A 27,931-nucleotide genomic window follows, 5' to 3' on the forward strand; every position below is an offset into this window, starting at 1 on the left:
GGGCTGGAGCACCAGCACAGACTTTCCACTCTGCATGTGGGGAAGAGGTGGGGCAAATAGTCTCACAAGCTGGATCCAGGAAAGAGAGCCTACAGGGCCATTGGTTCCTCACCCCTGCTATATCCCTTTAACAGCAACTTCTACCTGACTGCCACAGTAGATGATATATAGCTGCAAAGCAGAGAGTTTCTTCTAATCTTGGAGGATACAGCAACACTAAACTCAAAGAAATAAGGAATCACCATCTAATGTAGAGGTTCTCAAACTTCATTTCTCACAACAAAAACTACTACATGACACCCAGGAGGGGGCAAAAAAGCCCCTTGACCTTGTGTGTGTGGGAGGGGAAGTGGGGCTTGAGCTCCAGGCATGGGTTCCTGACCCACAGTTTGAGGGACTCCACTTCCTGTAGAGACTGGAACTGAAGTCATCAGGTATAGTAACACCAAAAAAACAGACAATCCACAAACAATGAAAAAACACTGAAATTTCTCAAACCCAGCAGTAAAAAGCAAAAAAGTATCAATAAGGAAGGGGAGAGAGGAGGAATCATTCAACCCTCATAAGAAGGAAGTGTTCCAGTGAGAAGAGTGTTGATACAGGGATTCAACATAATTGTAATTTCTCTTGGATATTAAATAAGTGGAAGCCACCTGAAGAAGCATGCACTGAAATAAAGTTGGAGTTTCATTTTGAAGGAGACTTTAAGACCATTACGCATAAACAATACTATATTAAAGAGGAAACAGTGAAGCTTTACAAAAAGGCATAATAGCTTAGCACAGAAGTTCCACAGGGTATTTTTATTTATTTATTTAGTAGCATGGATGTTGAGGCAGAGATTTCATAGATCACTTCTTTTGGCCACAGTCAAGTTGGCACTTCATTCTGATGCACACCACTATATTTGCATGTCTTGTCTCAAACAGGTACACATACACAGTTAATTTTAAATACTAGAACAGGAAGACTGTCCTTTTTTCAAAAGAAAGTTAGCTTTTTTGCTGCTCTTTTTGTTGCTCCTCTTCCTCCTTTGTACCTCTCCACCCTCAACTGCACTATACGTTTCTCTCTCCCTCTTCTATCAAAAATGTTATTCCCACAGTAAAACCTCATACATTTACCAATGTCTGCCCTACACAAAGTCTGTTCTTACACACTCCTATTCAAAGTCATTTTTATGTACCATACATTCAAAAATCAACACACGTACACAACCCAGAACTCATTTCTGCATAACTCCCCACCTACTGAGACTGGGGATGAACCAGAAAGAAAGGACAGCCCTGAGCCATGCGAGGAAAAAAGAGAATGAACAAAGAATACGATTTCTGATGGACCACAGAAAGGAAACAATTCTGCGGCACATGAAAAGGGAGCCCGGGAGCCATCTGGAGGTTGGAAAAAAAAGAAAGCAGGAACAGGTCCCTTCTAGGGCTGGAGACACTTTTCTTTTCTTGTCTTCCAATGCTTCCACACCATTCTTTTTTGAGCCCCAGTTACCTGTCAGCTAACCTACTGAACAGTTTGCTTTTCTATCCTGTTGAGCATATGTTCACTCACTTCCTTCTTCCACCTTAGTCCAGTGCATTTTCAGGACTTTTCCCTCCAACCATGCCAAATGTAGTACAACCCAGAGTAAACTTCTCACCCTAGCTAGGAAGGCCTGAACAACTCTATCTCCATCCTTCCCTGTGCCCCTTCAACCTTTGAAAAAAAAAAATTGAAGTGAGATAGCATTAACAATGCTCACCACATAAAATTTCTCAAATTATAATACTGACTCAAGATGTACAGAGACAAGAAAATGTTCACTTAATTCTGCTTAGTAAATATTTTCTTCAAGTTACTGGAAGCAGTTGGAAACAAATCTGCACCTGAAAGCAAAACAAGATATGCCAGTAAGGTCAGCTCTTAAGTGATACATAAAATTTAGTTTTAAAAAAAGAGGATGCTACTCACCACACACTTAAACTGCAAGAAGTATCAATTTAGTTACCCTAAAGAGAAAACAACAAAACTATTTGTTAACTATGGAAGTCTATCCCTAAACAATTCATTTCAAGCTAAATTCTTTGTTACAGTGAAAGACTTACCTCATGAATTGTGGAATGAAATCCTTTCATGCTTCTGTCAAGTCAATTGTTTTTAAAGGTAACTGTAACAATTTGTAAGTTTATTCTAAGAAATAAAGAATTCTCAATACAACATCAGATGGCAGAAGTAAAATTTATTGTGTGCATCAGCAATCTACAGGGAAATAAATCTACACAATTTCAGCGTACCAGGCAACATAAGTGTATTTGTCTGGACACATTTATTCCTGAGGGTATTCAGCACCAAAAACAATAAAAATTCTATGTATTTTGTCAATGAATGTAGAGGCTCCAGCATGCCAGTGGGGAGCCCAGGCCACTGATTAAACAGAGGCAGAACACCCTGTGTTCCCCTCCTCTGGACACAGACGCAATGGTAAAATTCCATCTGATGATGACAGAATGTGGGGACCAGGACTGCCCCAGAAACATTCCAGGACACTTCCCTCCTTTTAACCACACTACAGGTACACAATCTCAGCTCAGTAAGACCCAAGTATGGAGAGAAATCCAGATGTGGGGTGATAGGATTCTGTCTGGGACAATCTGGACACAGGTGACTTGGGAGGGGGTCTGGGTGTGAGGGATGGCTGGAGGAATAAGGGTTTAAGGGAGGGGGGTTCTGGGTGCAGACACAATGGTATGCTGAAAAAAGGTCCAAGTGAAGGAGGCTGAGTGTGGAGGGCTCAGCAGTGGGATTCAGGCCCTGTCTTGGTAGGGAGTGGGTCTGAGTCCTGGCTTGGTAGGATTCAGTGAGGTCAGAGTCTGGGTGCAGGGGTCTGGGTCAGGCTGGTCCAGGTGCTACTGGGCAACCCTTGTTGGGGTGGTGGTGGTGTCTGGGTGCAGGAGGCGAGGCTTGTTGGGTTGTAGGTTCAATGTTAGTGGGAGGGGGTTCATGGTGCAGGTGGTATGGCTTGGTTGAGCATCCTGAGTATGAGGTGGGTTCAGATGCATGGGAATTAGGTAGATGTGGGGTTAGCTCCCTATATAATTATCCCTCTCCCCACCTGCCCCCATGGCTGAAAAGTGACAGGGGCAGGAAGCAAGGGAGTGGGGTCTGACCCAGCCCTGGAAACTCCTTTCAGGGAGAAAGGAAGTCCTGCTCTCTCCAGCCCAGCCTGGATTAGAAGCTGAATCTGGCACAGGATAGGAGCCACTGGCTGGGTCACCAGCAGCCCCACCCCTGGTGATTTACTACTTCGCTGGCTTCTCCACACACACAAAACTTCTGGGGAGCAGTGCATGACTGCTCTTGTGGTAGCCTTCTTTTTCTTCTCTGTCAGAAATCTTTCTGTGGGGAAGCAAAGAAACCTGCAGGGAGAGATGAGTTTTGCACACATGTAGTGATGCAGAATTCCTCTAGGACTAATACAGTCCATCCTTACGCTCAGCCACTAGAAACAGTCACAAATATTTACACATAGAAAATATTTTCTGGTGCAGCTGAGCTTCTGAAGGAAACAGATTACCTGTATATTAAGTCATTTTAGGTAGTACAACAATGGACCTAACATTGTAACGTTTGCTATTATATTTGTTGATTAGTACCTAGTATAAATCAAAAAAGTGAAAGCTCTTTGTTCTGTTTAAACATGTACTGAATAAATCAAACAGCTTCTTTCCACAATGTTTTCAGTCAGCTTAGGGAGTATCTCTCTGAGGGCAACATATTCTCAAGTAAGTGACCAAGTATGCATTGTGAACATACGGACCACACTGAAAACGACAGTACCTAAAAGCCCTATGAATCCAGAATTAGAAAAATCTTAATTTCAGCTTTGGTTTTGCTAAACAAAATTCAATACAAATATGATTTAAGATGCTAGGCAGAATGCCACTATTACCCCTTATCCCTCCCTCTGAATGCAAAAGAAGAGTATGATCAAGCACACTGGGAGCTGGTTTAGGTCCAAAATCTCATTATTATAACAAAGTTTTACAGAAATTCATACTGACAGAAGTATCTATGAAACTTTATACATTTTTCAATTAAAGCAGTTGTGTGTTTAGAGCATTTCAATAATGTCATGCCCTACAATACTTCAGACTCATTAGCAAACACATGACAAGAAGGCTGCTATAGAATTGCTTTGCACCCTAAGGCTTGAAAACAGACAAGAATATCACGAAAAGCAACTAAAAATCTCATATGCATCTCAGGACTTAATTTAGGGCAGTTTAAATAGATATTGCATGTAAAAACATTTTAAGGGATGTAAGATATCAAGTCTTTGAGGAAGCACCTACAGGAGGACTGTTCTTAGCTTTCATCCAGAGAGGACTAGAAGGTGGAAGTTACACTAACACAGACAATCAAGGGGAACTCCAGAAGAAAAAAGAATACTAGGCTTCCCTTTCTATCACAGTTCTGTCTTTGCTTCCCTTATGTCCTTACCCTAGATGTACTGACAAGTATCTCAAAACACAAACACAAACACACACACACACACGGGAGTTATAACAAAAACTGTCTGAAACACTTCTCCCCACTAAGTTAACTAGTAGCACTCCATCTCTAACACAAGTAACCTGTTGGAAAGAATTGGAAATAATTCATCATAGGAGCGGCAAGGACTAAGACATCTAGCCAGCAGAGGATATTCTGTGATCCAGAGTAATCCAGACAAAGTGGAATCCTGAGGACAGCAGAGGAAAGGGGAGAGGTAGAGAGTATATGTGAGCAGCTGTCTAAATATGCTGCTGCTTCAGAGCTGGCCAAAGATAGATCCTAGAGAAGTGAACCCAGGAGCAGAATCTAATCTGAGGCTGGGGAAAGAGCAAATTTGAAAAAGGGAGAACTCAAAGAGGGTATGCAGGTTGCTACTGAATAAATATTGTAATTGGCAGACATGGCAAAGGGGGAAAATGGAAGTTTGTCTAGTGTTTTAACTACCTATATGTTTGTCCCTTTAGGGAATAGCCTGGCAATTTTCTGTATCTTTCTTCTGTACATAAATCACTTAGGTTTCTTTGGTACAGGATCTCTGTACCACTTCTTCTTTGCCAGCTCTAATAAATAATCTGCTTTTATTTACTAGATACATGCAAGTGTCAGCTGGGAACCAACCAAGAACAAGAGCCTGTAAAGACAAGCATTTGAAGTACATAATATGCATGCCTCTGAATTTGTGGCATATACCAGGCTATGTATTGCAGCATTCCTTGTAATTCCTCTAAGGAGAGAAGGGAGGGTTGGGGGAAACTGATCAAATGCAAAAGATTGTCTGCTGCAACTTTAAAAGAAACATACAAATACAGTGATTCCACTTAAAGTTTCTAACAATTCAAACAATTAACTGATTTGACCACTGTTCCAACCACAAATGTATAGAAAGTCTTTCAAACTGGTAAAAACATTTCAATTGTTATGGATAAATGTAAGTGTGAACATGGTAAAATGACTTGCACTGATTATTTTATATTTTTCAAAACTAAACTAGATGTATGTGGCACTTTTTAAAAGGAGTAAAGATGATTTAAACAACAAAAACGTTAAAATGGAAAGGTATTTTGACACCTCTGAAAATGTACTTACAAAAGCGAAGAGACCTGCAAGCAAGACATAGATGGACATAATTGTGTAGTTACAGATTTGTTCTCAAACTGCACACACACTGATTTTGCTAAAATTCTCTTTTCCAGTGTGAAAAACTGACAGACTATGTTCTATGAATTTTAGTATTTGGTTGTTAATTTCCTAATCAGATGGATAAATTTAAACCAACTGTCATGGTTAGCTAAATCTAACTTTTCCTTTACTGGTTTTATTATAAGGGTTGAATACCTGTCTTTTCTACTGATCATTTGTGAGCTTCCCCTTCAAGAAAAATAAGGTCATTATAGTTCAGCCAGTGTACTATTTTCCATATATACTCTAAACGTGATTTGTTTAAACACATTTAAGTTGTCAATAAACAGCAGATCATGGGAATAGTTTGGAAAATGGAGGTATCAGACACACTGCATTGAAAGGTTACTTTATAGTATTATTAAAGACAAGATAACATCTCCTTCAAAATGAAAAATAGTTATTTCCATAAATTTCACACTGCCCTTCTAAACGTGTGAATAGGAAATTGTCCATCAGGTTAACAGTATGATGCAAATCGGATTTTCCTCACCCTCACATCTCCTTTTGTTAAACAGAAGTGACTTTACAGGATTTTACCCGAGCCACGAAAGCTGTACAACACTTTTGCAAGAGACACCAACAGCTTGAGGGACTCAGACTCAGAGAAATACCATTCACTCTCCATGTGTAACGACTGGCACTTGTGGCACTTGCAAGACATGCGCTGTCCCCCCACAGCTGTCACAAGCCAATCACAGAGAGAGAGACGAGAACAGAAAACCTGCTCTGGTGCCCACGGCTGTCCCTGTCCTAGCCTAGCGCAGCTCTTACACACACCACCCCACACCGGCACACCGGACGCAGGTGGGAGTAAAACCGGTGACAAGCAGAGGGATTCCAGCTCCTCGCGGTGTGCTCGTCCCAGGGCAGTTACCCAGGAGAGGACTGGCTCTCCCGCATCTCCGCCACTCCCATTCCCCTCAGCTCCCCCCGCTGCCCTCCGGGCCCCTCGCCGCTCCGCCGCCGCCACCGCCGCCGCTCCTACCTTGGCTTTCCCGGCCTCCAGCTTCTTCTGCCTCTCCTCGTCCCCCATGGCCCCTGCGCGCAGAGAGCAGAGCGTTACCGGCCCGGCCCGCTACAAGGACGGGAGCTGCCGTGGCGGACCCCTCGGCGCCGCCATCTTCCGCTCCACGTAAACACGCGCGGCCGGGGAAAGTGACGTCCGCGGCGACGCCACCGCCTCCTCGGCCAGCCCCGCTGCTCCGGGCAGGTGCGGCCGGCAGCCCCGCCCACCTCCCGGCCGTCGGGTAACGTGACGGCCCTGCTTCCTCCCCACGAGCCTGCCCTCGCCTCCCCACCCCCAGCCTGGAGGGTTCCATGCACCCCTCCGCACTGCGCCTGCCCCCTCCTCCGCCGGAGACCCCGCCCCCCTCGCGCCCACTCACTGGGAGCGATCGAGCCGCACGCGCTTGACAGACTCCGACCCCTCCGCCCTGTGAACCAACTGCTCGCACAGTAAAGGCTGCTGCAATGGTCCTTTGTGCAATCGTGGGTTCCCCCCCACCCCCCAACGTTATCTTTAGAAAGAAGAATGTCCCCTTGCCTTATTAGTGCGGGAACCTACATGTCTTGCAGGTACCGGCCTATCGCACCTCATGATGAGCGGTTGGGATGGCACCCTACCTTCAAGACGTGTAAGCGTGTGAAGGAGTGCAGGGTTGGTGTGGCTGTGGGTATAGGGGAGTTCAGGGCAGCGGTTGGACCACTTAGGATGTGCACTTATTTTGTGCACTGGGGCATGTGCAGATGTGCATCACCAATACAAACATGTGGCGGCTGTGTGCTCTCTGCTAGTGAGCTGGGCGGCATTTGAATCTCTCCTTGGCAGCCACCCAAGCACTCAGCTTACAGGCAATATTGTTCTCAATTATACCCTACGGGAGAAACAAGTCTTTTTTTCTCTGTGCCCTGCAGCATTCCTCTTTGGCTGACAGTTTCCAGTGTCACTGAACTAACTGCTAGGTGTCAATAAGATTTCACACATATATTACACTGTGACAGTAATTTCTCAATCAGAACACTCAGTTTAGAAGATAGTTAGAGGCCCTAAAACCCCATTATCATTCACCCATAGAGTCACTTAATAAGAGTTAATGAGTCTAATTTTCCTCCTGCTTACCAGTTTGACACCAGATAACATCAGTAGCTTCAGCAGAGTAAATACTATTGATACCAGATGTGAGAAGAAAATTAGACCCACAAGCTGCATGCACTCTGGCAATGACAATTGGGTAAAATATTTTTTAAAACAAGTAGCACTTACAATTCCACATTTTCCCTAAACCTTGGAAGCCAATGCTAATGAGTGGCAGGTGGAAGAGTTATAGGAGAGCATTTAATTCCAAGCAGCCATTAAAGACTGGCTCTTTTTAGTTATGTAGTATTCCCATTCTATAAATTCATATATGTTCAAATGGCTTTGGCGTGCAACTTGGTTACCCACTTAAGTTTGGAGCGTTTGAGCTATACATGATATTTATCTCCAATAATCTGTTTCAGGAGGGTGACCAATACTGGCTCACCTAAGGTGCTTCTTGATTAAGGGACAGCCTGAAAGTCATAAGTATTTAAACATCTTGTTCATTTTCTAATCTAGACAGCTTATGTACCATAAACAAGTACATTTTTATTTTAAACATTACCATGAATACAATTATAAATGGGCCTAAGCCACAACATTAAGATTTGGATCTGAAATTCCTCAAAATTGAGGTAACGGTGTGTTTGGGCTCAACTCTGCATGTCATATAATTGTTTACATTTGGAAATTAATGTTTATAACTGCTGCTCTGCATTAACTTTGAATAGCAAGAATTGCACTAGGAATTCGAGGCTCTGGTCAAACTAACATTGCAGGCCCTCTTCATGTTCTTCCCCACGTATGTCAAAGTCTTCCAACATTTGTACAACAGCAATTAAACTTGGACAGTTGACTAAGGAGGAGTATAAATATATGGCTGAAGAATGCTGTGGGGTAATCAGGAAAGCGAAAGCACAATTGGAATTACCGCTAGCAAGGAATGTTAAGGACAACAAGAAGAGTTTCTACAGGCACATTAACAATAGAGGGTTATCAGGCAGGGTATGGGGCCATTATTGGATGAGGGAAGTAACCTGGTGACAGACAATGTGGGAAAGACTGAAGTGCTCAATGCTTTTGTTGCCTCAGTCTTTATGGACAAGGTCAGCTCTCTGACAATGGCACTAATGCAGTATGGAAAGGAGGTGGGCAGCCCTGGGTGGGGAAAGAACAGGTTAAGAGCTATTTAGAAAATCTAGACACACTCAGATCCATGGGTCCAGATTTAATGCATCCAAGCGTACAGAGGGAATTGGCAGATGTCATTGCAGATCCTTTGGCTATTATCTTTGAAAACTCTTAGAGATTGGGAGAGGTCCTGGATGACTGGAAAAAGGCAAATGTACTGCCCATCTTTAAAAAAGGAAAGAAGGACAGTCCAGAGAACTATAGACCAATCAGCCTTACCTCAGTCCCTGGAAAAATCATGGAGAGGATCCTCAAGGAATCCATTTTGGAGCATGTGGGAGAGGGGAAAGTGACCAAGAGTAGTTAACATAGATTCACCAAGGGCAAGTCATGCCTGAACAATCTGATTAGCTTCTATGATGAGGTAACTAGCTCTGTGGACATGGGGAAGTCAGTGGATGTGATATACCTTGACTTTGGCAAACTTTTGATACAGTCTCCCACAACATTCTTGTCCATAAGTTAAGGAAGTATGGATTGGATACATGGATTGTAAGATGGGTAGAAAGCTGCCTTGACCGATGGGTGCAACGGGTAGTGGTCAATGGTTCAATGTTTGGTTGGCAGTCACTTTCAAGTGGAGTGCCCAAAGGATCCCTTGTAGGACCAGTACTGTTCAACATCTTTATTGACCTGTATGAGGGGATGGATTGCATCCTCAGCAAATTTCCAGGTGACACTAAGCTAGGGTGTCATGTAGATACATTGGAGGGTAGGGACAGGGTCCAAAGTGACCTAGAAAAATTGGAGGATTGGGCCAAAAGAAATTTGATGAGGTTCAACAAGGAGAAGTTCAGAGTCCTGTACTTGGGACATAAGAATCCAAAGCCTTGCTACAGGCTGGAGACCAACTGGCTAAGTAGCAAACAAAAAACAGTCAAGTAGCACTTTAAAGACTAGCAAAGACAGAACAGAAAGTCTGTTCTGGTCTGGCTATGGTCTGAAGAAGTGGGTCTGTCCCACGAAAGCTCACCTAATAAACTATTTTGCTAGTCTTTAAAGTGCTACTGACTGCTTTTTGTTTTGATAGTGTATAGACTAGCACGGCTTCCTCTCTGTTACTGTTCAACTGGCTAAGTAGCAGTGCAACAGAAAAGGACCTGGGGATTACAGTGGATGAGAGGCTGGATATGAGTCAACAGCATGCCCTTGTAACCAAGAAGGCTAATGGCATATTGGGGTGCATTAGGAGAGGGATTTCCGGCAGATCTAGAGAAGTTATTATTCTCCTTTACTTGGTACTGGTGAGGCCACATCTCGATTATTGCAGCCAGTTCAGGACCTCCCCGTATAGAAAGGATGTGGATGCATTGGAGAGGGTTCTGCGGAGGCCAATGGAAACAAGTAAGGGGCTGGATCACATGACCTATGAGGAGATGCTAAGGGGTTTGGGCTTATTTAGTTTGCAGAAGAGAAGAGTGAGGGGTAATTTGATAGCAGAGTAGAAGTTCAGCCTGTACTGTGACTGGATATGTAAAGTATACAGATAAATATATAGGCTAACAACTTGCAGTACCACTCAATAGTAATGAGGTTATCCAACTATAATTGGGTTTTATGAAAAAGTAAACTCACATTGAAGTGGAAAGGCAGATGAACTGTATTACAGTCTCAGAGCCTACTACCTTAGAAGAGCAATTCCTTCTCCTCAAAGTAGGGATCGGATCTTTTTCCTGCAGTACAGATCTGAAAAATAGACTCTGAATAGAGCTATTAATTAAATCTATGCAAAACAAAAGAGATACCGACGTATATGAATTAACAGCGTCCAAGGCATTATTTGATCAGAGCCACTGACACCAGTGAGAATTTCCACTCACACCAGTGAGAATTTTACAATTAAATTTTAATGAGAGCATGATAGGGCCAGCCAGGTTTAGCTATTACAGTTCCTATATAAAAGTAATTACTTGTTTCCACTTAGATAAGAAGAGGTATGAAGAATGAAGAGTTAATTTGATGAATATCTCACTTTAGCCCTTGCCACAGTATGCTACAACTGTGCTGCTCCAGTGTCCCTGTGTATCCCCTACCATCTGCTCTGCAGCTGAGGTGAGCTTTACTTTGCACTGGAGTATCTCAGAATGCCATGAGCTGCTCCATCACCATGGTTGTGGTAGGGAAGTGTTTTAGGTAATACTATAAACATCATCTCTCACCACCTATTCCCACATCCCCAATCTTTACTGACATACAGTTTCTGTTATGAGATATTGCTGTACAGTATTCTGGGGTGCCTTTCAAAGGCAAGCAGTAACAAAATGCAGTTGCAGGATAGAGAATGGTGGTAAAGGTGCGGGTAGGGAACCTGAGCAGAGGGCAGAAGGAGCAGTGTTTGGGAATTTAAAGAAACAAGACGGAACAGAGCCTTTTTTAAAGAATCACATAGAAAGGAAAAAATTACCAAGTGGGGCTGGGCGCAGGTCCATAAATTTTTTGTAGGCTCCTAACTTGAAGTCAATGGACATTGGGAGCCTAAATATCTTTGAGGATCTGGGTCTTAATAATTATTACAAAGGTTGTTCAAGGTGTGATGTGGATATACTGATTGCTTTTGTTTATCCAGTTATTTTTAAAAATTAATTAAAAAACATCTCTCTCTCTCTGAAACAATAAGGTCACTGGGGAGAGAAAAATGTTCGGAAGATCAGCTAAAAAAAGTGTGGATTTTTGTATGTTAATTGAAGGAAAATTATCCACTTCATCTAACCTATACACAACGGCTACATCTAATGAGAAGCCTCTGTCGACAGAAGTGACTGTTGGAAGGGACTTCCCAGAAAAACTCCTGTCAACAGATTGCATCAATGCATAAAAGCAGATAGAAAGAGCAATCCGCTCTGTTGACAGAGAGCAGCCAGATTGCCCAGCCCTCTCTCAACAGAATATCTGACTGGAAGCTCTACAAACAGGGCTGCCTAGTGAACCAGAAGCCCTTTCTGTCTACAAAAGGGTCCTGGAGCTTCTACACAGCTGTTTTGTCAACAGAATACTGTTGAGAGGGGTGTTATACCTGAGTGGGGAGAGGTGTAACATTGCTGGCAGATGTACCGGCTGTTGTCCACAAACTGTCAACAAAATGCATTTTGTGCGTAGACGCTCCATGGTTTTTCCCGAGAAAAGCCCAGTTTTGCTGGGGAAAGCCTCTCTTGTTGCCGTAGCCAATGAAAATACAATATATATCCATTCTTTGTATGTCTACTTTTAATCACTATTAAATATCAGTCTCTGTAATTCTAAATAATTTTCTGAGCCCTTTTATAAAGTATACCAAAATACATCAGAAAACATACGACCACATGCAGAGCTGTCGAAAAATAGCCATATATATACACACACACACACATTCCCAAAGTCATACATAACAAACATGTTCATCATATGCCTCAAAAATGCATCTGCAAAAACAAACTCATAAGCCTTTTTCTTCTGTTCTGAACACCCAACATATTTATCTCATGTTGTAAAGATATTAATTACTAACTCAGAAAAACTGAATGAAACAAAGACCTCTTGTAATAGTGAGGTATACATACCTCCTGAAATGGAGTGTTGTTGTTTTCTGGATGCTGGAGTTGTGCAGCTTATAGTTTGACAGATTGTAAATTCTACATATCTTTTTTTGGACATATTTGATTCTTATTCCTCATCTTTTAATCAAAAAGACAAATATGGAGGTTTGTTGAGCTGGTCACTTCATTGGTATAAACACTAGCTGAAAAGAAGATCAAGACCCACTGCTACGTAGCAAGTTTGGTACAATGAATAATTGATTCTGAAGTATAATGTATCACGGAGGTAATCCAAGTAAGCCTGCAACTAATGCAGATAATTAATTAAGTGACCCTGGAGCACCTGATTGACATATTCTAATTCAGTTCTGTACAAGAGTTCCATTTGTATCACAGATCGGTGGGTATATAAAATATGATAGTATACTTACATTTTATTGTATGTCTGAAGTGTATACAATTGTCCCAGCTTCCTTTAATATTCACAATAAGATTATTTTATGTTTATTGTATATGTAGGCATACGACTGCTGAAAAGGCAATATTGGTTGCCTCCTTTTGTATTTTATCTCTGTGATGATTATTTGTTATAAATGGAATAAAAAACCTTAGTTGCAGTAGGAAACCCTTATAACAATAACCTTTTATTGCAATGTCCACGTTTACCAACTACTTCAGAGGAATCAGTCAGAAATGTCTCATGCATAGGCAGGTTCGGAGTGGCTGCCCCAGGCTTTGCACTTTGGTGTGGGGTCTCGGTGGCTGCCTCAGTTGTTCCATAGACCAGACTTTTCCCCATGTTAGCTGTGGGGCCCAGGATGGCCTGCAGATTACCTGGCTGCCGTAGGGTGGCAGCAGGGTTCAGGTCCCCCACACTCACCAAAGCAGTGGGAGCTATAGTGACACTGCAACCTGCTCTGCCGCCCACTCCCACCATCACCCTGCTTCTCTGCCAGGGTGGGGGGAAGCAGAGGGTCCCAGCCCTGGCTCCAACCAACTTTTCCAATGTAGAGCTCAGGGGAGCCAACGGGGGCCTCAGCTGGGGTGTTCTGCTTCCCATCACCAGGGTGAAATGGAGCACAGTGGGCTGGGAGAGGGTGGCAAGGCAGAGCAGAGCAGACTGTCAGGTTGCTCTGACTCCCACCACCGTGGAGAATGCAGGGAGCCTGAGCGCTGCTGCTGCCATGTGCCCTCCCCCAGTTATCCCACAGCTCATGTTGCTCAGGGGCAGGGTTTGGGAGAAGTGGGGGTGGGACAGAGCAAGGTGTGGCCTGCAGCAGGGAGTTGCCCTGGACCCTACACCTTGTGCTTTGAGGTGGCCCTGGTATGAGTTTACCAGAATAAATACCCAGCTGTGCCATCTGCCTCTCCAAATGTATGCAGACCATACTTGAAGTATCCATAGCAGAATGTGAGAAGCAGGCTTGGCCCTGGGCCAAATGTCATTCCAGGCGAGGAACATTTTTGGTGGCCTCTTCTTCCTTTGTTAAACTTCTGAATCCCATTCGAAGATTCCAAGAGATTCTACAAAGGAGAATTTACATTTTAGGAGGCCACTCCACCCACCTCCAGCCAGGAGCGCTTCAATGGCCAGCTCAACCATGCCCACCAGGTGCTTGAGCTCACCTTTGGCCACTTGAAGGGGTGGTGGCACTGTCGCCTCGCCCTCCTGGACATGGCAGTCATCAATGTCCCCCAGGTCGTGGGCGCCTGCTGCATGCTCCACAATATCCTGGAGTAAGGGGGAGGCCTTCATGCAGGGGTGGGCAGTCCAGGCTGGCATGGGCTACTTCCAGCCAGCCACTGCCCCTAGATGCCAGGCCCACCAGGATAGGATCTGCGTCTGGGAGGCCCTGCACTGGTACGTTGTCCCAAGGCCCCAGTAAGCACCGCCCCGGCCATCCCCGGCAGGTCTCCTGCACACCGCCCCCCAACACTGAGCACAGAGCACATGGGTTTTGGAAAAATAAACTAGTGTATTGTTAACTACAAAAACTGCGTGGGTAATACTTGTTGCTAAACATAACGGAATCTCTAACTATTTACAGTGGTGGGGAAGCTAACTGTTTACAGGAGCCAGGGCTAACTATTTACAGGGGGAAGGTGACCTAGGTGACCTGCCTGGTGGGCCATCACTCCGGGACAGGGGTGGGGGGTATGACCTATGCTGGCCCTGGGTCCCACGCCCCCCCCATCGTCTGGAGTCTCTGGTGGCCTCGGGAGGGGGTGGGGAGTAGAGGGAGGTAGGGCCAGGGATTGGCCTCAGGCCGGCAGTCTGGGCCATCTTCTTCCGGGGGGCTGGTGGGTGGGGCCACAAGGGGGGACAGCAGGAGGGACAACAGGGGGTGGGTGGCGTAAGGGGCAGCCAGGCCAGGAGCTCCTTGTAGGTGGCAACCACAGCTCTGCAGGTGGCCAGGAACTGCCCCCAGGGTGCTTGGTGCCAGGCAGCCTCCCTATCCTCAAAGCGGTGCTGGTGCTCAGCCAGCTCCACCTGGATGGAGGCAGCGAGATGGTGGTTCTCCTCTGGCTGCCTCTAGCTCCACCGTGTCTGGGCCCATCCTGGTGCTGTTGGTGGCTCCGGCTTGACACCTTCCGTCACCTCTGGGGACTGTCCGGTACAGGAACAGGCCATAAGTACCGACTCCAGCCCCATGGCCCTTACCCTCTGTCCCCCCCGTGGGCACCATGTTACCATCCCCTGTCCCCTGTCCATGGGAGTGGTGCCCCCCCCCCCTCCACCTGGAGCAGGGCATGGCGCTGTCCATGGGAGTGGGTGCTGATGGGCACTGGCAGCCATGTAGCCATCCCAGGGCCATGGTCCAGCTGGGCCCTGGTGGGCCAGGGTCTGCCAGGGGTATGGGGGGCCCCCAGTCATGTATGGTGCCCCTACCCCATGATCCAGGGTGAGTGCCCTGTTAGGTATGTACATGAGGGTCCACCGCTGAGGTCAGGGGATGGCCATCTGGCTGATGCCTGGCTGGAGGTGGAGGAGGGGAAGTTGATTACCAGCTCCCCTTCCTTGCTGGACCAGTCCCCAGCTGAGGCTGGCTCCATCTCCAGCCCTGATGGTGTGGGGCTGCCTGCTGGTCCTGGCTCCTGCTCCTCTCCCGGCTGGGGATCCTTGGCTGAGGTGTCCAGCACGGCAGGTGAGGAGGAGGTATCCTGAGGACCCAGAATGCTCCTGAGCTCCCTGTGATAGGGGCAGGAAGCAGGGGTGGCCCCTGACCAGCTGGCCAAGTCTTGAGCCCAGGCCCCTGCCGCAGCTCCTTCACCTTACTCCTGACCTGGTCAGGAGTGCAGGCAGGGCGACCCCAGGTAGTCAGGCCCTCGGCCAGCTGGGCGAAGGTGGCTGTGTTCTGCTGCTTGCTCCCCATCATCCGGAGCACCTCCTCCTCCTGCCAGAGCCCCAGCAGGTGCTGGAGCTTATGCCCGGTCCAGGAGGAGGCATGGCTCTTCCCCCACTGGCTGGACCCTTCAGATCCCTGGGTGCGCTCGGTGGGGGGCCCTGGGGCTCCTTGCATGGCTGGCTGATGGCCATCATGAGCAGGGGGCTGCTGAGGGTCGCTATGAGGTGTGCAGGGGCAGCATGTGTAGCAGCTGCTGCCTGGATGCTCTCAGCTTCCTGCAATGGGGGTTCCTGGTCCGTGCAGCTTTAAGAGCCACTGCATGCACGAACCATAGAGCTCCACAGGGGCTGGGCAGCACATCTCTGCCTGACAGCTGATTGCCACCATGGCAGATCCCGTTCTTTCGAAAAAGTGGGAAGTGGAGCATCTCCACGCGTCCTTTTTTGAAAAAAGACGTTGAAGGTGTGGCCTCTTCCTATTTTCTGTTTGGAAGAGCGGTTTCAATTCCTGCGGCGCCTAACGTTGATTTAATCTTTGAAAGGGCGCGCACCATGTGTAAATGCACTGTGTGCTGCTTCAAAGCGGGGCCTGCTCTTTCAAAAGAACAGGCTAGTGTAGATGCAGCTTCAGTCTTTTTTTTAACCGAAAGCATTAAAGAGCTCCATAAAACACTGATCTGCCAGCATTGATCTTAAGTTGTACACAGCTGCATTGACAATGAATCCTGCATAGATGATTCCTGTGCCTCCAAAATATCTCCAGAAGCAAATATACCCTTACACATAAGCTGGTCAGTGAACACTTCAATGGGTGGGCCATTCTGTTAAAGATCTCAGAATTTGTGTCCTGGAACACACAGAATTTAAAAACAGATTAGAGTGAGAGATCTCCGAGTTAGAGTACATATTCAAATTAGACACATTAACAAGTGGTATGAACAGAGACATCAACTACCTCATGCATTGCAAGGACTGTTTCCTGCCTTCCTTTGATTCTCCTAATTATCTCAGACAGGACAATTAACATCCCCTCACCCCCACTCCCTTCCTTCAATCCTATTTGATTTTGTCAGTGTTTATTGCCTTTTTTTTCCCCATCCTCTGTACTTATAAATGTCAGTGCATACTGGAAATGAAATTGATCTGAGGAAGTGGGTCTGTCCCACGAAAGCTCATCACCGAATAATTCATTTTGTTAGTCTTTAAAGTGCTACATTTCTGCTGCTTTGTTTAGTTGGAGTACAGACTAACAAGGCTACCTTAAAATGCATATTGCCTAGGTATGCTATGCTGCCATCTCGTGGTGCAGCGGTTCACTTTAACTAAAATGAGTGAAAACCGGGTTCTGGTAGGTGGCAGCACTAAATGGAAAACCAACTCCTTTGTAAGGTCAAGTGTTATTCTTTGCCTGTTGTTCTCTCCTTGTTCGCTTTCAACTTTAACCTACGCTGAGGAAGAACGCTGGGGACCGGAATGTGATGCTAAAGCTCCATGTTTTATTTAATCTTGTAACGCCGGTTCCTCAGGGAAGGGTCATTCTACTTTCAGTCCGATTGGATGAAAATCACATATATTTGGCTAGATAGCGCTTATCCCTGATGGACTGCAACTGGCAATGCGAAGCGAGACCTTTAAGGGCGCAAGCCGCTGTGAGATTATTTCATTACAAGAGGTGAGCTACAATAGCAAAACGCAGTCATGGAGCACCTTAAAGGCTCGTTTTAGAGAGGTTAGCTAATAAGCGCTGAAAGCATCAAGGTTTTCGGAGCTTGATTTAACGGGAAATATTTGCTTTGTGCGACAGGAGGAGGTAAGGAATGCTAAGGGGAAGTCAAAGTGGTCTTCGGATCTGAGTCAAGTAGTGGTTGCATGCACCATAAGAATTGATTTTTGCTGTGTATAATACAGCTAAGTGGTGGCTGCATGCACCATAAGGACTGATTTTGCTGTGTATATGCAACCAAATGGTGGTTGCATTGAATCATAGAATAATGCTAGGACTGGATCGGACCTCGAGAGATCATCGAGTACAGCCTCCCACCCTCATGCACGTAAGGATTGATTTTGCTGTGTATAATGTAACCAAGACGACTGAGAGCAGTATCTTTACTTTGTCTTATAAGGGGGGTGTCTAAAGATACTCGACTGTAATTATTAGTCTGAATATTTGCTTGAAATATGGCTCTTTTCTGCGTATTGTCAAAGGTCTCGTGCTGAGTGATGTGAGGTAAGAATCCCAGTGTATGTTGCTTAGGTAAGGGACCTCAAGGGGGATTATTGCTTAGAATGTTTTAAAATAGAGATGAGTAGTGCAATGGTATGTCCCTGGCTGTTTTGGAGGAAGGATTTTTTTGCCTATCATAGGAATCATAGTAGATACCTGCATGATTCTAGGGACAAGAAATACTTTACAAAGGCATCATCTAAAAAAGGAACACCTGTTAATGGCTGCTTGCAGGTTTAGATTGCAAGTTCTTCAGGACAGGGACTGCTTCTTTGCCAGTCTATACAGCACACTGGATCCCTGGACACATCTGAGTAGTATTAAAGATGAATATGTTATAACCAGCAATGTTTTACTGAATTATAAAGTGATATTGTGACTGAGCATCCCTTGGAAAATAAATTTTGCCCTAATTATTATTACCTTTTAAATTCCTGAAATTAAATCACGTTTCATGTGCACTCACTGAAATTTTGTTTCTAAATTGGATCAGTTATTTGGTGCTGCAAGACATAACCAATTTTAGTAAAATATGTAGCCTACAGAAGTGAGTTCATCTTCATTGCATAGCTGCTTAGCCCTTGTGGACAGGCTCATAAAATTATGGTGTTAGAATAGGCTGCAGGGGTCAGCAAATGTAACCCCTTGCCAAAGGGCAGGAATTGTTTTGTCTAAAACATACATGACAGGTGGCGATGCAGCCTCGGTTTGAAAATCTCCAATGAAGAAGCTTCCACACCCTCTCTAGGCAGCCTTTTCTATTCTCCTTACATTTAGGAAGCCTTTAATTCTAAATCTGCTGTGCCATAGCTTGAAGCCATTGCCTCTTATTCTGCCCTCTGTGGCAAGAAAAACAAATTTTCTCCTTTTTTTATGGCAGCTTTTCAAGTATTTGAAGACTGTTATCATGTGCTCCCTTAAAGTCACCTTTCCACTCTACACATACCAAAGTTCTTCAATTTTTGTTAATATGCCATGCTTTAAATTATCTTTGTTACTCATCTCTGGAAATTTTCCAGTTTCTCCACATTCTTTCTATAGAGCAGTGATGAAATTTGGACAGAGTATTCCACCTGAGGCCTAGCCATCAATGAATAGAGAGGTAATATTAATTTTTGTGAATTCCATGCTTTGCCTTTATTAATGCAACCAAAATTGAATTTGCTTTTTTCAAACTGTCACATTTTTTACCCAGGTGGAAGTAGCGAAACTCCCAGATCCTTATGACCGGTTCTGTTGCCAAGCCAGTTATCCTCCTTTTGTATTTGTGCATTTGATTTTTCTCCTCTAAGTTTAGCACCTTACATTTGTCTTTGTTGAATTTCAATGTTTTCTGTGGCCCAATTTATCAAGATCATTTTGAATTTTAATTCTATCTTACAAAGTATTTGCAGCCCTGCTCCCCAAAGTTTTTGTCACCCGCAAGTTTGATGTGACAAGTTATCTTTACAAAGATCACGAAGATAGCCAGCACACCACAGTACCTGCACAGTACATTTTCATTCTACCCTATAGTTCAATTTTAAGTAACAGGCATTTGTTGAGTGGCATTTTTAGGTGGGTGGTTCTGCTCTTCAGGCATATTGTGCCCCGGAGTTGACAACAGAAGCTACATGTATGAGGGATATTAATGGTTAACCAGCAAGCCTCTCCCAAAGCAGATGAGGTTAACCAGTGGGAGCTGGAGCAGGCCCCTGCCCACCACAGGCAGGAGGTTGGACCACCGCGTGGGGCCCAGCATGGGCTAGTTGGTGGCGTTCCTGTCCAGGTAGAGCAGCCCTCATCTGCAGCATTTAACTGGTTAACTAGTTAAATGGGATTTTATATCCCTAACACATTTGTACCAGTGAGAAAATATTCCACTTCTTAAGATAGTTTTCATCCTTAAGTGCTGTTTTCCCCGCCTTGCTTTTGTTTTTCACCTATCCTGTTCTGTTGAGGAAGGCTGCAGTACACCCTGGTGAGTCTGAGACTGTTGCATCAGTTACTCAGGGAATTCCTTTTCATCAAATGTCACTGTGGTACTTATCAGATCATTGCTAGTAATGTTGCTAATGAACAGATCGTGAATTGTACCAAGAAGAAGAAGAAGCCATCGGAAGTGAAATTATGTCATAAGAATAGTTGGTTCCATGTGCTGTTGAACCCTTGAGACCAGCTGATCTGAATCCCAATAGGGATAAGATAGTTATGGACGACTTTTCCGTTAACTGAAGCATTGAGGTTTTGGAACTCAGTTTAAAAGGATAGATGCTTGCTTTGGTAACCCACACCAAGCCCACCAGCAGTTCCTCTGGAACCAGGCATTTCAAAGGCGCCTGGAACTCAGCCGCCACACCTGCTACTCTGGCAGAAGTGGCTGCAGGCTCCTCCAGGCACTGCTCCAGCTGTATGTGGCTGTGAGGGAGTGTGCATGGCAGGGGGCCAGCACCATGGTTTGTCCAGTGCTAAAAGCTGACTGCACCCGGTTTCACCCCTTCTGCCTTTGGCCTTGCCCCTTCTGGGGCACGGAGCTGCCCCCTCTTACCCCCCACCCATCTTGTCCGGATGCTCATGGTGGCTGTAGGCTCCTCTGACCCACTCTAAGGGATTGTGAATCTTTTAGTCTTTCACTAATGGATGCTAGAGGAAGATTAGGAATACACTACAGTTTCCAGCTATTAGAGATTGTCTCAAGCAACAGAGGCTTACTCTGAGCCCTTAAGATTTAAGGTTTGAATCCTGCTGATGGCCCAAACAGGAGTGTACTTTTGTCCAACAGGAAGAGTTAGTTTGTCTAGAGGCTAGTGAAAATCTCATGGAAACCTTAGTACAGTGTATTATTGAATCCAAATATTATGAATTGGACTTTGAAAAGAAGTAAAAGAACTTCACAGGAGTAAAAATGACTTTACAGGTTGAATCTCTCTAATCTGGCACCCTCTGGACCTGACCAGTGCCAAACAAGCAAATTTGCCAGGTCATAGGAGGTCAATATTGTCTAGCACATTACCAGTACTTCCACTGCTTACTGGGCTCTGAGAAGTCATTTAGGAGTAAATTAGAGCTAAATAACAGCACAGAACACTGAGATCCAGGACTGATAACTGTAAAACTTTATGGGACCATGGGAAATGTGGCCACACCCATGAAAAGTGGTCACCCAGCTAACTAAAGTTATGCCTGGTTACAGATGTTGCCAGATGAGAGAATTCCGGATTAGGGAGATTCAACCTGTGCTTACACTAAGATGTGTATTGTCGAATATTTTTTAATTGTATCAGCTGATCAGAGGAGGAATGAACACATTGCCCCCACAATTCAGCCACGTGGTGAGGGTAAGTAGGAGTTGCCTTCCTCTTGAGTGGCAAAACAAAAAAGCAGTCATGCAGCACTTTAAAGACTAACAAAAGAATTTATTAGGTGATGAGCTTTCATGGGGTGGGCTCACTTCTTCAGATCTGGAAATTCTGATGCTAACACAGTTACCTCTCTGTGACTCTAAAGTGGCAGATATTCTTTAGGGCTACCATATTGGATTTTGATACACATGTGATCTGATCTGCACTGGCAAATTCTCTTTCTCTGAATATGCTCTTTTTGTAGTTTGCTGCTTGGTAAACATTATGTGCTATATGGTCTGGGGCTTGGCAAATTACTGCTTGGTTGAAAAATACAGGCTAGAACAGAATATTTATTTTTCCTTGTAGTACAATTGCTGGAACAATAGCAGCTAATGAAGTTTAATGAAAAAATTCTGGATAGAACAGGAATATGATCAACAGTATTTAGCTAAGGAACTCTGGGGTTTTGGCTATTGAAGTATTGTCCAAATGAACAAGAAACCATTTTATAGTTGACTCAGATTCAAAGTGGCACCTCTGTTCCACATGTTGGTAGAAATGTACAGCCTAATAAGGCCAACTAAAGTCAGTGGAAAAACTCTGCTTAACTTCTGTAGACTTTTGGTCAGGTTCTTAAAGCTGTATTCTGTTATTACTGTAGATCTACTATGTATTACTGTGGGTTTCTGATAAAACTTATTGTGAAGTATACTGTAGCCAGTCCTGTGTGTTGGCCCAGGGGAGTAAGAAGGAATAGAACAATCTTGTATGACTTCCATCACACTGCAAGCTCCACAGGGCCACTACATCCCCATACATAACGTAGGGAAGAGAGGAGCTATATGTGAAGAAAAGAGATCACAGTGATCATCTAATCTGACCTTTTATATAACACAGCCACAGAACTTTCCCAAAGCAATTCCTAGAGCACATATTTTAGAAAAAAAAATCCAACTTTGATTTAAAAATTGTCAGTGACAGGGAATTTACTTTGACCCTTGGTAAATTGTTCCAATGGTTAATTACACTCAACATGAAAAATTTACACCTTATTTCCAGTCTGAATATGTCCAGTTTCAACTTCCAGCTATATTTGTTCCTTGTGTAGATAATTATGGGCTCTAATTGTTACTGCTTAGCATTCTCTGAGTTTGTGAATCTTGTTATAAAGCATGTTTTCTAATCCTTTAAACATCATCTCTGAATGTCACTGCTGGGCTACTTCACAGTCAACAAAATTATTCATTGCCCCTAGTTTGGGTCCAGACTATAATGTAATGATCCTGCTCCATGTAATGGAAGCTCAGAAGCTGCTACGTGCTGGAGCTACTGACTTCATATTTACTGTTGTTTTAAGAACTGGCTTGGAATTTTAAGCCATGTAATGTTTGACAGTACAATTTATGTTTTTTCTTTGGCAGTGAGTGGAAAAGGACTGTGACCCAATAAGCTGCTTGCACACACACAAGCTTTTAATGCTGGGTCATTACTGTTAAAGGTGAGTCATGCTTTCCAGTCTAAAATAATTTTTGTATGTTAGAATATATTAGATTCACATACCAAAACTGCCACTCATGTCAGTTTGAATGAAAACCACATTAATGTTATTTAAGAAGAATGAAATTGATGGCGCCAATCAAAAGGGGAAGAGAGGGAGAAGTAAAATAGCAAGGAGAGAAAGGAAGAGAAAGGTAAAGAGAAGAGAGAGGTGTTTTGTTTTGTTTTTTTTCCTGAGAAAGTATTGGACCAAGATGTGAAAGCACTGTATGAAAAGTAAAGACTCCTGGATTCTTTTCATAGCCGTCCTTTAATTTGTTATGTGTCCTTAAACCAATAAGTTATCCAATTGCTACACCAGTTTACTCAGTAGTAAAACTGATGTAAAAATACTTATCTCACAGTGGTGTGATGAGGAATAACTTCTTGTTAAGGGCTTTTTGAGCATTCAGTAAAAGGCACCAGCTAACTACAGATATTACTGTTTTATTATTGCTTTCTAGTTCTCTGTATCAGGGTTCTTGTTCTCAGCTGATCAGCTATATAATCATTAAAACTCAGATAAGCAATTGTGGCAGTGTGGGAAGCCATGGAAGGATGAGCTTTTTTTAAAGGGTGGTTACCCCCAGTAATTCTCTGACCCTCATTTGTTTTTAAAAGAGGTTCAGAAACAGTGACAGCCCCAAATATGCCAAGTTATATGTATAATTTTGAGGTCCCTTCTAAGAGTTCTGTTTCTGCTGTGTGGGAGTATTTGACAGCTCCTCTCAGATGTTAGCTTGAGGTGGGGGCTGGAGGCAGAAAGAAAAGAAGTCCAGCTTCTGAAAGTCAGCTCTGTAGCTGCTGTGGAACATCCTGCTTTAATCCCCCTGCATTAGTGAAGGAGGCATCTGAGCTAGCAGAGGTTTGGAGAGCTCTACTCCTCTCCAAAACATGTGTCGGGGGGTGAGCAATGTTTAAGCTGCGCTGCTGGTGTGTGGGAGGGAAGTAGGTTATGGCTGTTTTGACAGCTGCTCAAATCCAGCCACCCAGGCTCTGCTGTTCCTCAGCACTTCCCTTGTCCTTGTTAGAGCAACCTTTGAAAGACATGAGCCTTTCCACAGCTGGCAGCCACAGTGCAATGGGGACACCGCCAGAAGGGGGTAGTCATCTTCTCCTTAGCCTCCCTTAGAGGTGGGTTAAGGAGATGTCATTAGTGATTCTTCTACACACTCCCACTTTTAAAAATAGGACATTGGATGCAGGATACTTCTCCTTCTTTTGCCCTTTTGGCTCTAGGAGCCTCTAGTGCTGCTTGGTGGGAAAAGACAGCTGAGCCTACCCAGGGAGGACAAGGAAAAAACATTGGGAAAACCAGAGATGAAGGTCCATGTGGCTGGTTTCCAGCTCAAGAAAAACCAGACATGCCTCTTCATGTACACCTTCCCTTTATTGTTTTTCCCTTTGCAGTGGCTGGCACATCTTATTTTGCTTTTTTTTTTTTTAAACTTTTGTTTTTTGATAGGAGAACAGGGTTACTGGCAGTGGCCCCTGTAAGCTGTGCACTTGGGTGGGCCCCCAGAAGAGGTTCAGATGGGGTGCGTCTACACTTGCATTCCTCTTTCGAAAGAGGTATGCCAATGAGGTAAATTGAAAATGGAAATGAGGTATAATTTTGCATATTTGGCACCTCATTGGCATATACTAATTTCGAAAGAGCTTCTTTTGAAAGAAGAATGCCAGTGTAGACTACGCTTTTGAAAGTAAACCCCATCTTCAAAAAAATCCTTCTTCCCTTTAAATAGAGAAGAAGAATTTTTTTGAAGATGGGGTTTACTTTTGAAAGAGCAGTGTTTACACTGGCTTTCTTCTTTTGGAAGACGCTCCTTTGAAATTAGTATATGCCAATGACGTGCCAAATATGCAAATTTATACCCAATTTGCATTTTCAATTTACCTCATTTGCATACCTCTTTTGAAAGAGGGATGCCAGTGTAGACGCACCCATGCTCTACAGCTGATTAGCAGAGTGCCCACAGCTACCCACAGTGGACAGCATGTATTTATGTTGGTGGTTCTCATCCACTCCTGAGGTGCACATAATAAAACTTTTCTGCCCATGGATGGTTAAAAAAAAAAAAGAGACTACTGGTTGATTGTTTTGCCTCAGGGTTGACGCACAATGTCTACACCAGGGGTCAGAAACTTTTCCGAGGTGGAGTGCCGAAATTAGACCTTTTGACCTCTATTTATGGGCTGAGAGCCAGTGATGCTTTTTGAAGTCTCTAATAGTCCTGCTTACAACAGCTTCATTAATAAATAAATTAAAATGCAGAGCTCTACTGTTTAGGTGGTGGTTGGCCTTTTGTTAATCCACAGGTGGCATGGCTTTGAGCGAGCTCCTGGCTGCATAGAGGAGGAGGGATGGTGCTGAGCTCCCGCCTCACAGGCCAATGAAAAACAGCTTCCGCGTCGAGGGTTGCTGACCCTTGGGGTAAAGGGACACTTCAGCCACCTGAGCATTCCAAAAGGGAGGGCACCAAGGTGGTTGAAAACTACTGTCACTTTCCTTCTGGGCTTTCTGTGCCATGTCTCGTAAGAGATGGAGTCATGAATCTTACTACTTTAGTATAACTGATAATTTTATTCTGGGTTCATGGTATTAATCCTGTACACTTCAGTTTACTTCCCTCCAGAATTTTAAATGAATGCATTTTAGACAACTGATTGAATTTGCTAATTTATAGGGCTTTTTTAGCCACATCTTTTAATTGAGTAGTTACATTTTCCTGTTTGGGCAGGTTATATTTTTATTTTTAAGCTTTAACTATTTTAAAAAATATTCTTCATTTAGTGTCCAGTAGCTGCATGTAATGACTGCTGTTTTCCCCCACAGATGATGAACAGTGGACGTCCCGTACTGCAAAGATACTTGCAGCAGCTGAGCCCTATGGTCTCCAGGGGACTGTTGCACACACAGAACTCACTTCTTTCCAATATGAATTGTTTCTGGCTGATTAGATTTTCAGCAGAGATGGCTGCCAGGCCTGTGTCTTCTAGACACTTCTGTCTGAAGACAGAGAGTGCTGACGCAGGGTCATGCAAGGAGAATGGTATTCTACTAAGCAATCTGGCATGCATGGGAGTGGATATCAACATGGCAAGAAGGCGACAACCTGGAGTTCTGAAGAAGCGGATCACACACGAAGAGGTCCTCAAACAGTTTCTGCAGGGCAAAGGGGCTAATAGTGAAGTCATTGCCAGCATCATCTCACGTTATCCACGGGCCATCACACGCTCCTATGAGTCTCTTGAAACACGTTGGAAACTTTGGAGAAACATTTTGACGACTGACTTGGAAGTTTTAAATGTTCTGGGACGTTCCCCTGAGTCCTTCTTTCGTTCCAGTAATAACATGAACATGGAAAGAAACATCACATTTTTCTGTTCTCTTGGTCTAACCTCTAAACACCTTTGCAGTATGTTGATCAGAGCACCACGGGCCTTTTCTAACAGTGTGGAGCTGAACAGGCAGATGACTGACCTCCTGAATGAGATCTGTTTATCTTTAGGTGGTGAAAATCCAAATGATTTTGTAAAGCACATAATTTCTAAAAATGTTTTCATTCTCCTGCGGAGCAGCAGGCAAGTCAGAGCAAACATTGAGTTCCTGCAATCATCTTTCCGTCTGAGCAATGAGGAATTACTCACTCTGCTACATGGTGGTGGAGCTGACATTTTGGACTTATCTAGTGAATATATGAAAAATAATTTTACAAATGCTAAAGTGAAGCTGTTATCTCTTGGATGCACTGAAAGAGAGGTGGATAGATTTTTCATTAGATACCCACGAATGCTATTTATTTCACCCAAGAAAATCAGTGATAAAATAGATTGCCTCTTGCAAGAAAATATTGACATTAAACAAATAGTTGAAACCTCTCATGTTCTGGTTGCAAATATCAGTACTGTAAAAAGCAGAGTCAAGGAACTGCAAAAAGCTAATTATGACTTCAAAACCTATGGAATCAGTGTCCTTGCTTTAAGTAAGAAAAGATTTGAAGCTAAATTGGAAAAATTACATAATGCGCAACGATTAACCAAGAGGACTGAATCCACTCTGTGAGAATATTAAAAAGTTGAAAAAGTGTCCTGTTTTGTTATTCTCAGACTCATTTCAAAATTATTTGTGATTTATTTAGCACTGCTTGCTTAGGATAAGTAAAATTTCAGCTATCTCTGGCAGGATGGTAAGGGGTCACCAGTAGAACTGTTTGGTTTCTGGCTGTGAAAGTAGTGGATTTCAGCTATTGAAGACAGTGGGACTGTTTAGCAAGGACTACAGTTGGAGAAGATATTAGAGATGTGCAGACTAATCAAAGATATAGAGAATATAACTCAGGTATTCTATTTTGACCTTTCTTTCATACAAAAGTGAGGGATGATTCATACCCTCGATTCTGGAACTGGCTGAGCACAGGCAAACCAGTACATCCCAAAACCCCACCCTGGCCCAACCCCAGATCCCACACCCCCAGCCAGAGCCCTTTCGCTTCCTGCACACCAACCCCTGAGCTAGCTTGGTGAAAATATTTGAGCAATGGGAGGGGTGGACTGAGTTAGAGGTGGGTACTTGGAGAAAGGGTGAGGTCCCAGGGGTGGGAGCACAGCAAGGGTGTTCAGTTTAGCGCAAGTACGAAGTTGGCAACCCTAAAAGGTGCTACTCCAATGCCATCCAAGCTGGAGAAACTGATGAAGATGGGACCAACCCAGAGGCATTCCTCCTCACATTCAAGAAAGTCAGCTCTGGTTTTCAATGGCTAGTGGAAAGCTGGGCCATGCTACAAGCCCTGTACTTGAGGGCCCTGACCCAGGCCTCATACCAGAGCCTCATTACAGTAGCCACATAGGATTACACCCAAGTCAAGGCAGCTGTGACTGCTACTGCTGTTGGACTGCCTGTTGCTGATGCTGGACGGTGAGCTGCTGGTGAAATTTGTTCTGTTGCTGCTGTCATTCTGCTGTGCACAGTTGCTGGTTTTCAAGTTCCATGTC

General features: G+C 44.2%; 2 protein-coding genes across 13 annotated transcripts in view; one reads left to right on the top strand and one right to left on the bottom strand.

Annotated features, from left to right (window-relative positions):
• The window catches only part of AKAP9 (A-kinase anchoring protein 9), a 252,463-nt gene extending 245,604 nt beyond the window's left edge, over positions 1 to 6,859 (bottom strand). For all 6 annotated transcript variants that reach the window (XM_074984762.1, XM_074984761.1, XM_074984760.1 and 3 more), the window contains exon 1: positions 6,713 to 6,859. In XM_074984762.1, the coding sequence (XP_074840863.1) occupies positions 6,713 to 6,760 (48 nt within the window). In that variant the 5' untranslated portion in view covers positions 6,761 to 6,859. The remainder of the gene's footprint in view (positions 1 to 6,712) is intronic.
• Positions 6,860 to 17,327: 10,468 nt separating this feature from the next.
• On the top strand, positions 17,328 to 27,026 carry MTERF1 (mitochondrial transcription termination factor 1). Of its 7 annotated transcripts, none has more exons than XM_074986237.1 (4): positions 17,328 to 17,525; positions 19,097 to 19,179; positions 22,822 to 22,898; positions 25,773 to 27,026. In XM_074986237.1, the coding sequence occupies exon 4, from the start codon at positions 25,773 to 25,775 to the stop codon at positions 27,000 to 27,002; it is 1,230 nt and encodes a 409-aa protein (XP_074842338.1). In that variant the 5' UTR covers positions 17,328 to 17,525; positions 19,097 to 19,179; positions 22,822 to 22,898; the 3' UTR covers positions 27,003 to 27,026. The 7 variants fall into 7 exon arrangements, with proteins under 7 accessions (XP_074842338.1, XP_074842334.1, XP_074842333.1 ...); XM_074986236.1 differs by lacking the exon at positions 17,328 to 17,525 and adding an exon at positions 17,685 to 17,904; XM_074986233.1 differs by lacking the exon at positions 19,097 to 19,179.
• Positions 27,027 to 27,931: the final 905 nt, after the last annotated feature.

This window comes from Carettochelys insculpta, chromosome 2 (assembly GCF_033958435.1).
Source record: "Carettochelys insculpta isolate YL-2023 chromosome 2, ASM3395843v1, whole genome shotgun sequence".
NCBI lineage: Eukaryota > Metazoa > Chordata > Testudines > Carettochelyidae > Carettochelys > Carettochelys insculpta.

Bases quoted from the DNA above. Each gene is read 5' to 3' on its own strand.
- MTERF1 (XM_074986237.1), top strand. From the start codon at position 25,773: ATGATGAACAGTGGACGTCCCGTACTGCAAAGATACTTGCAGCAGCTG.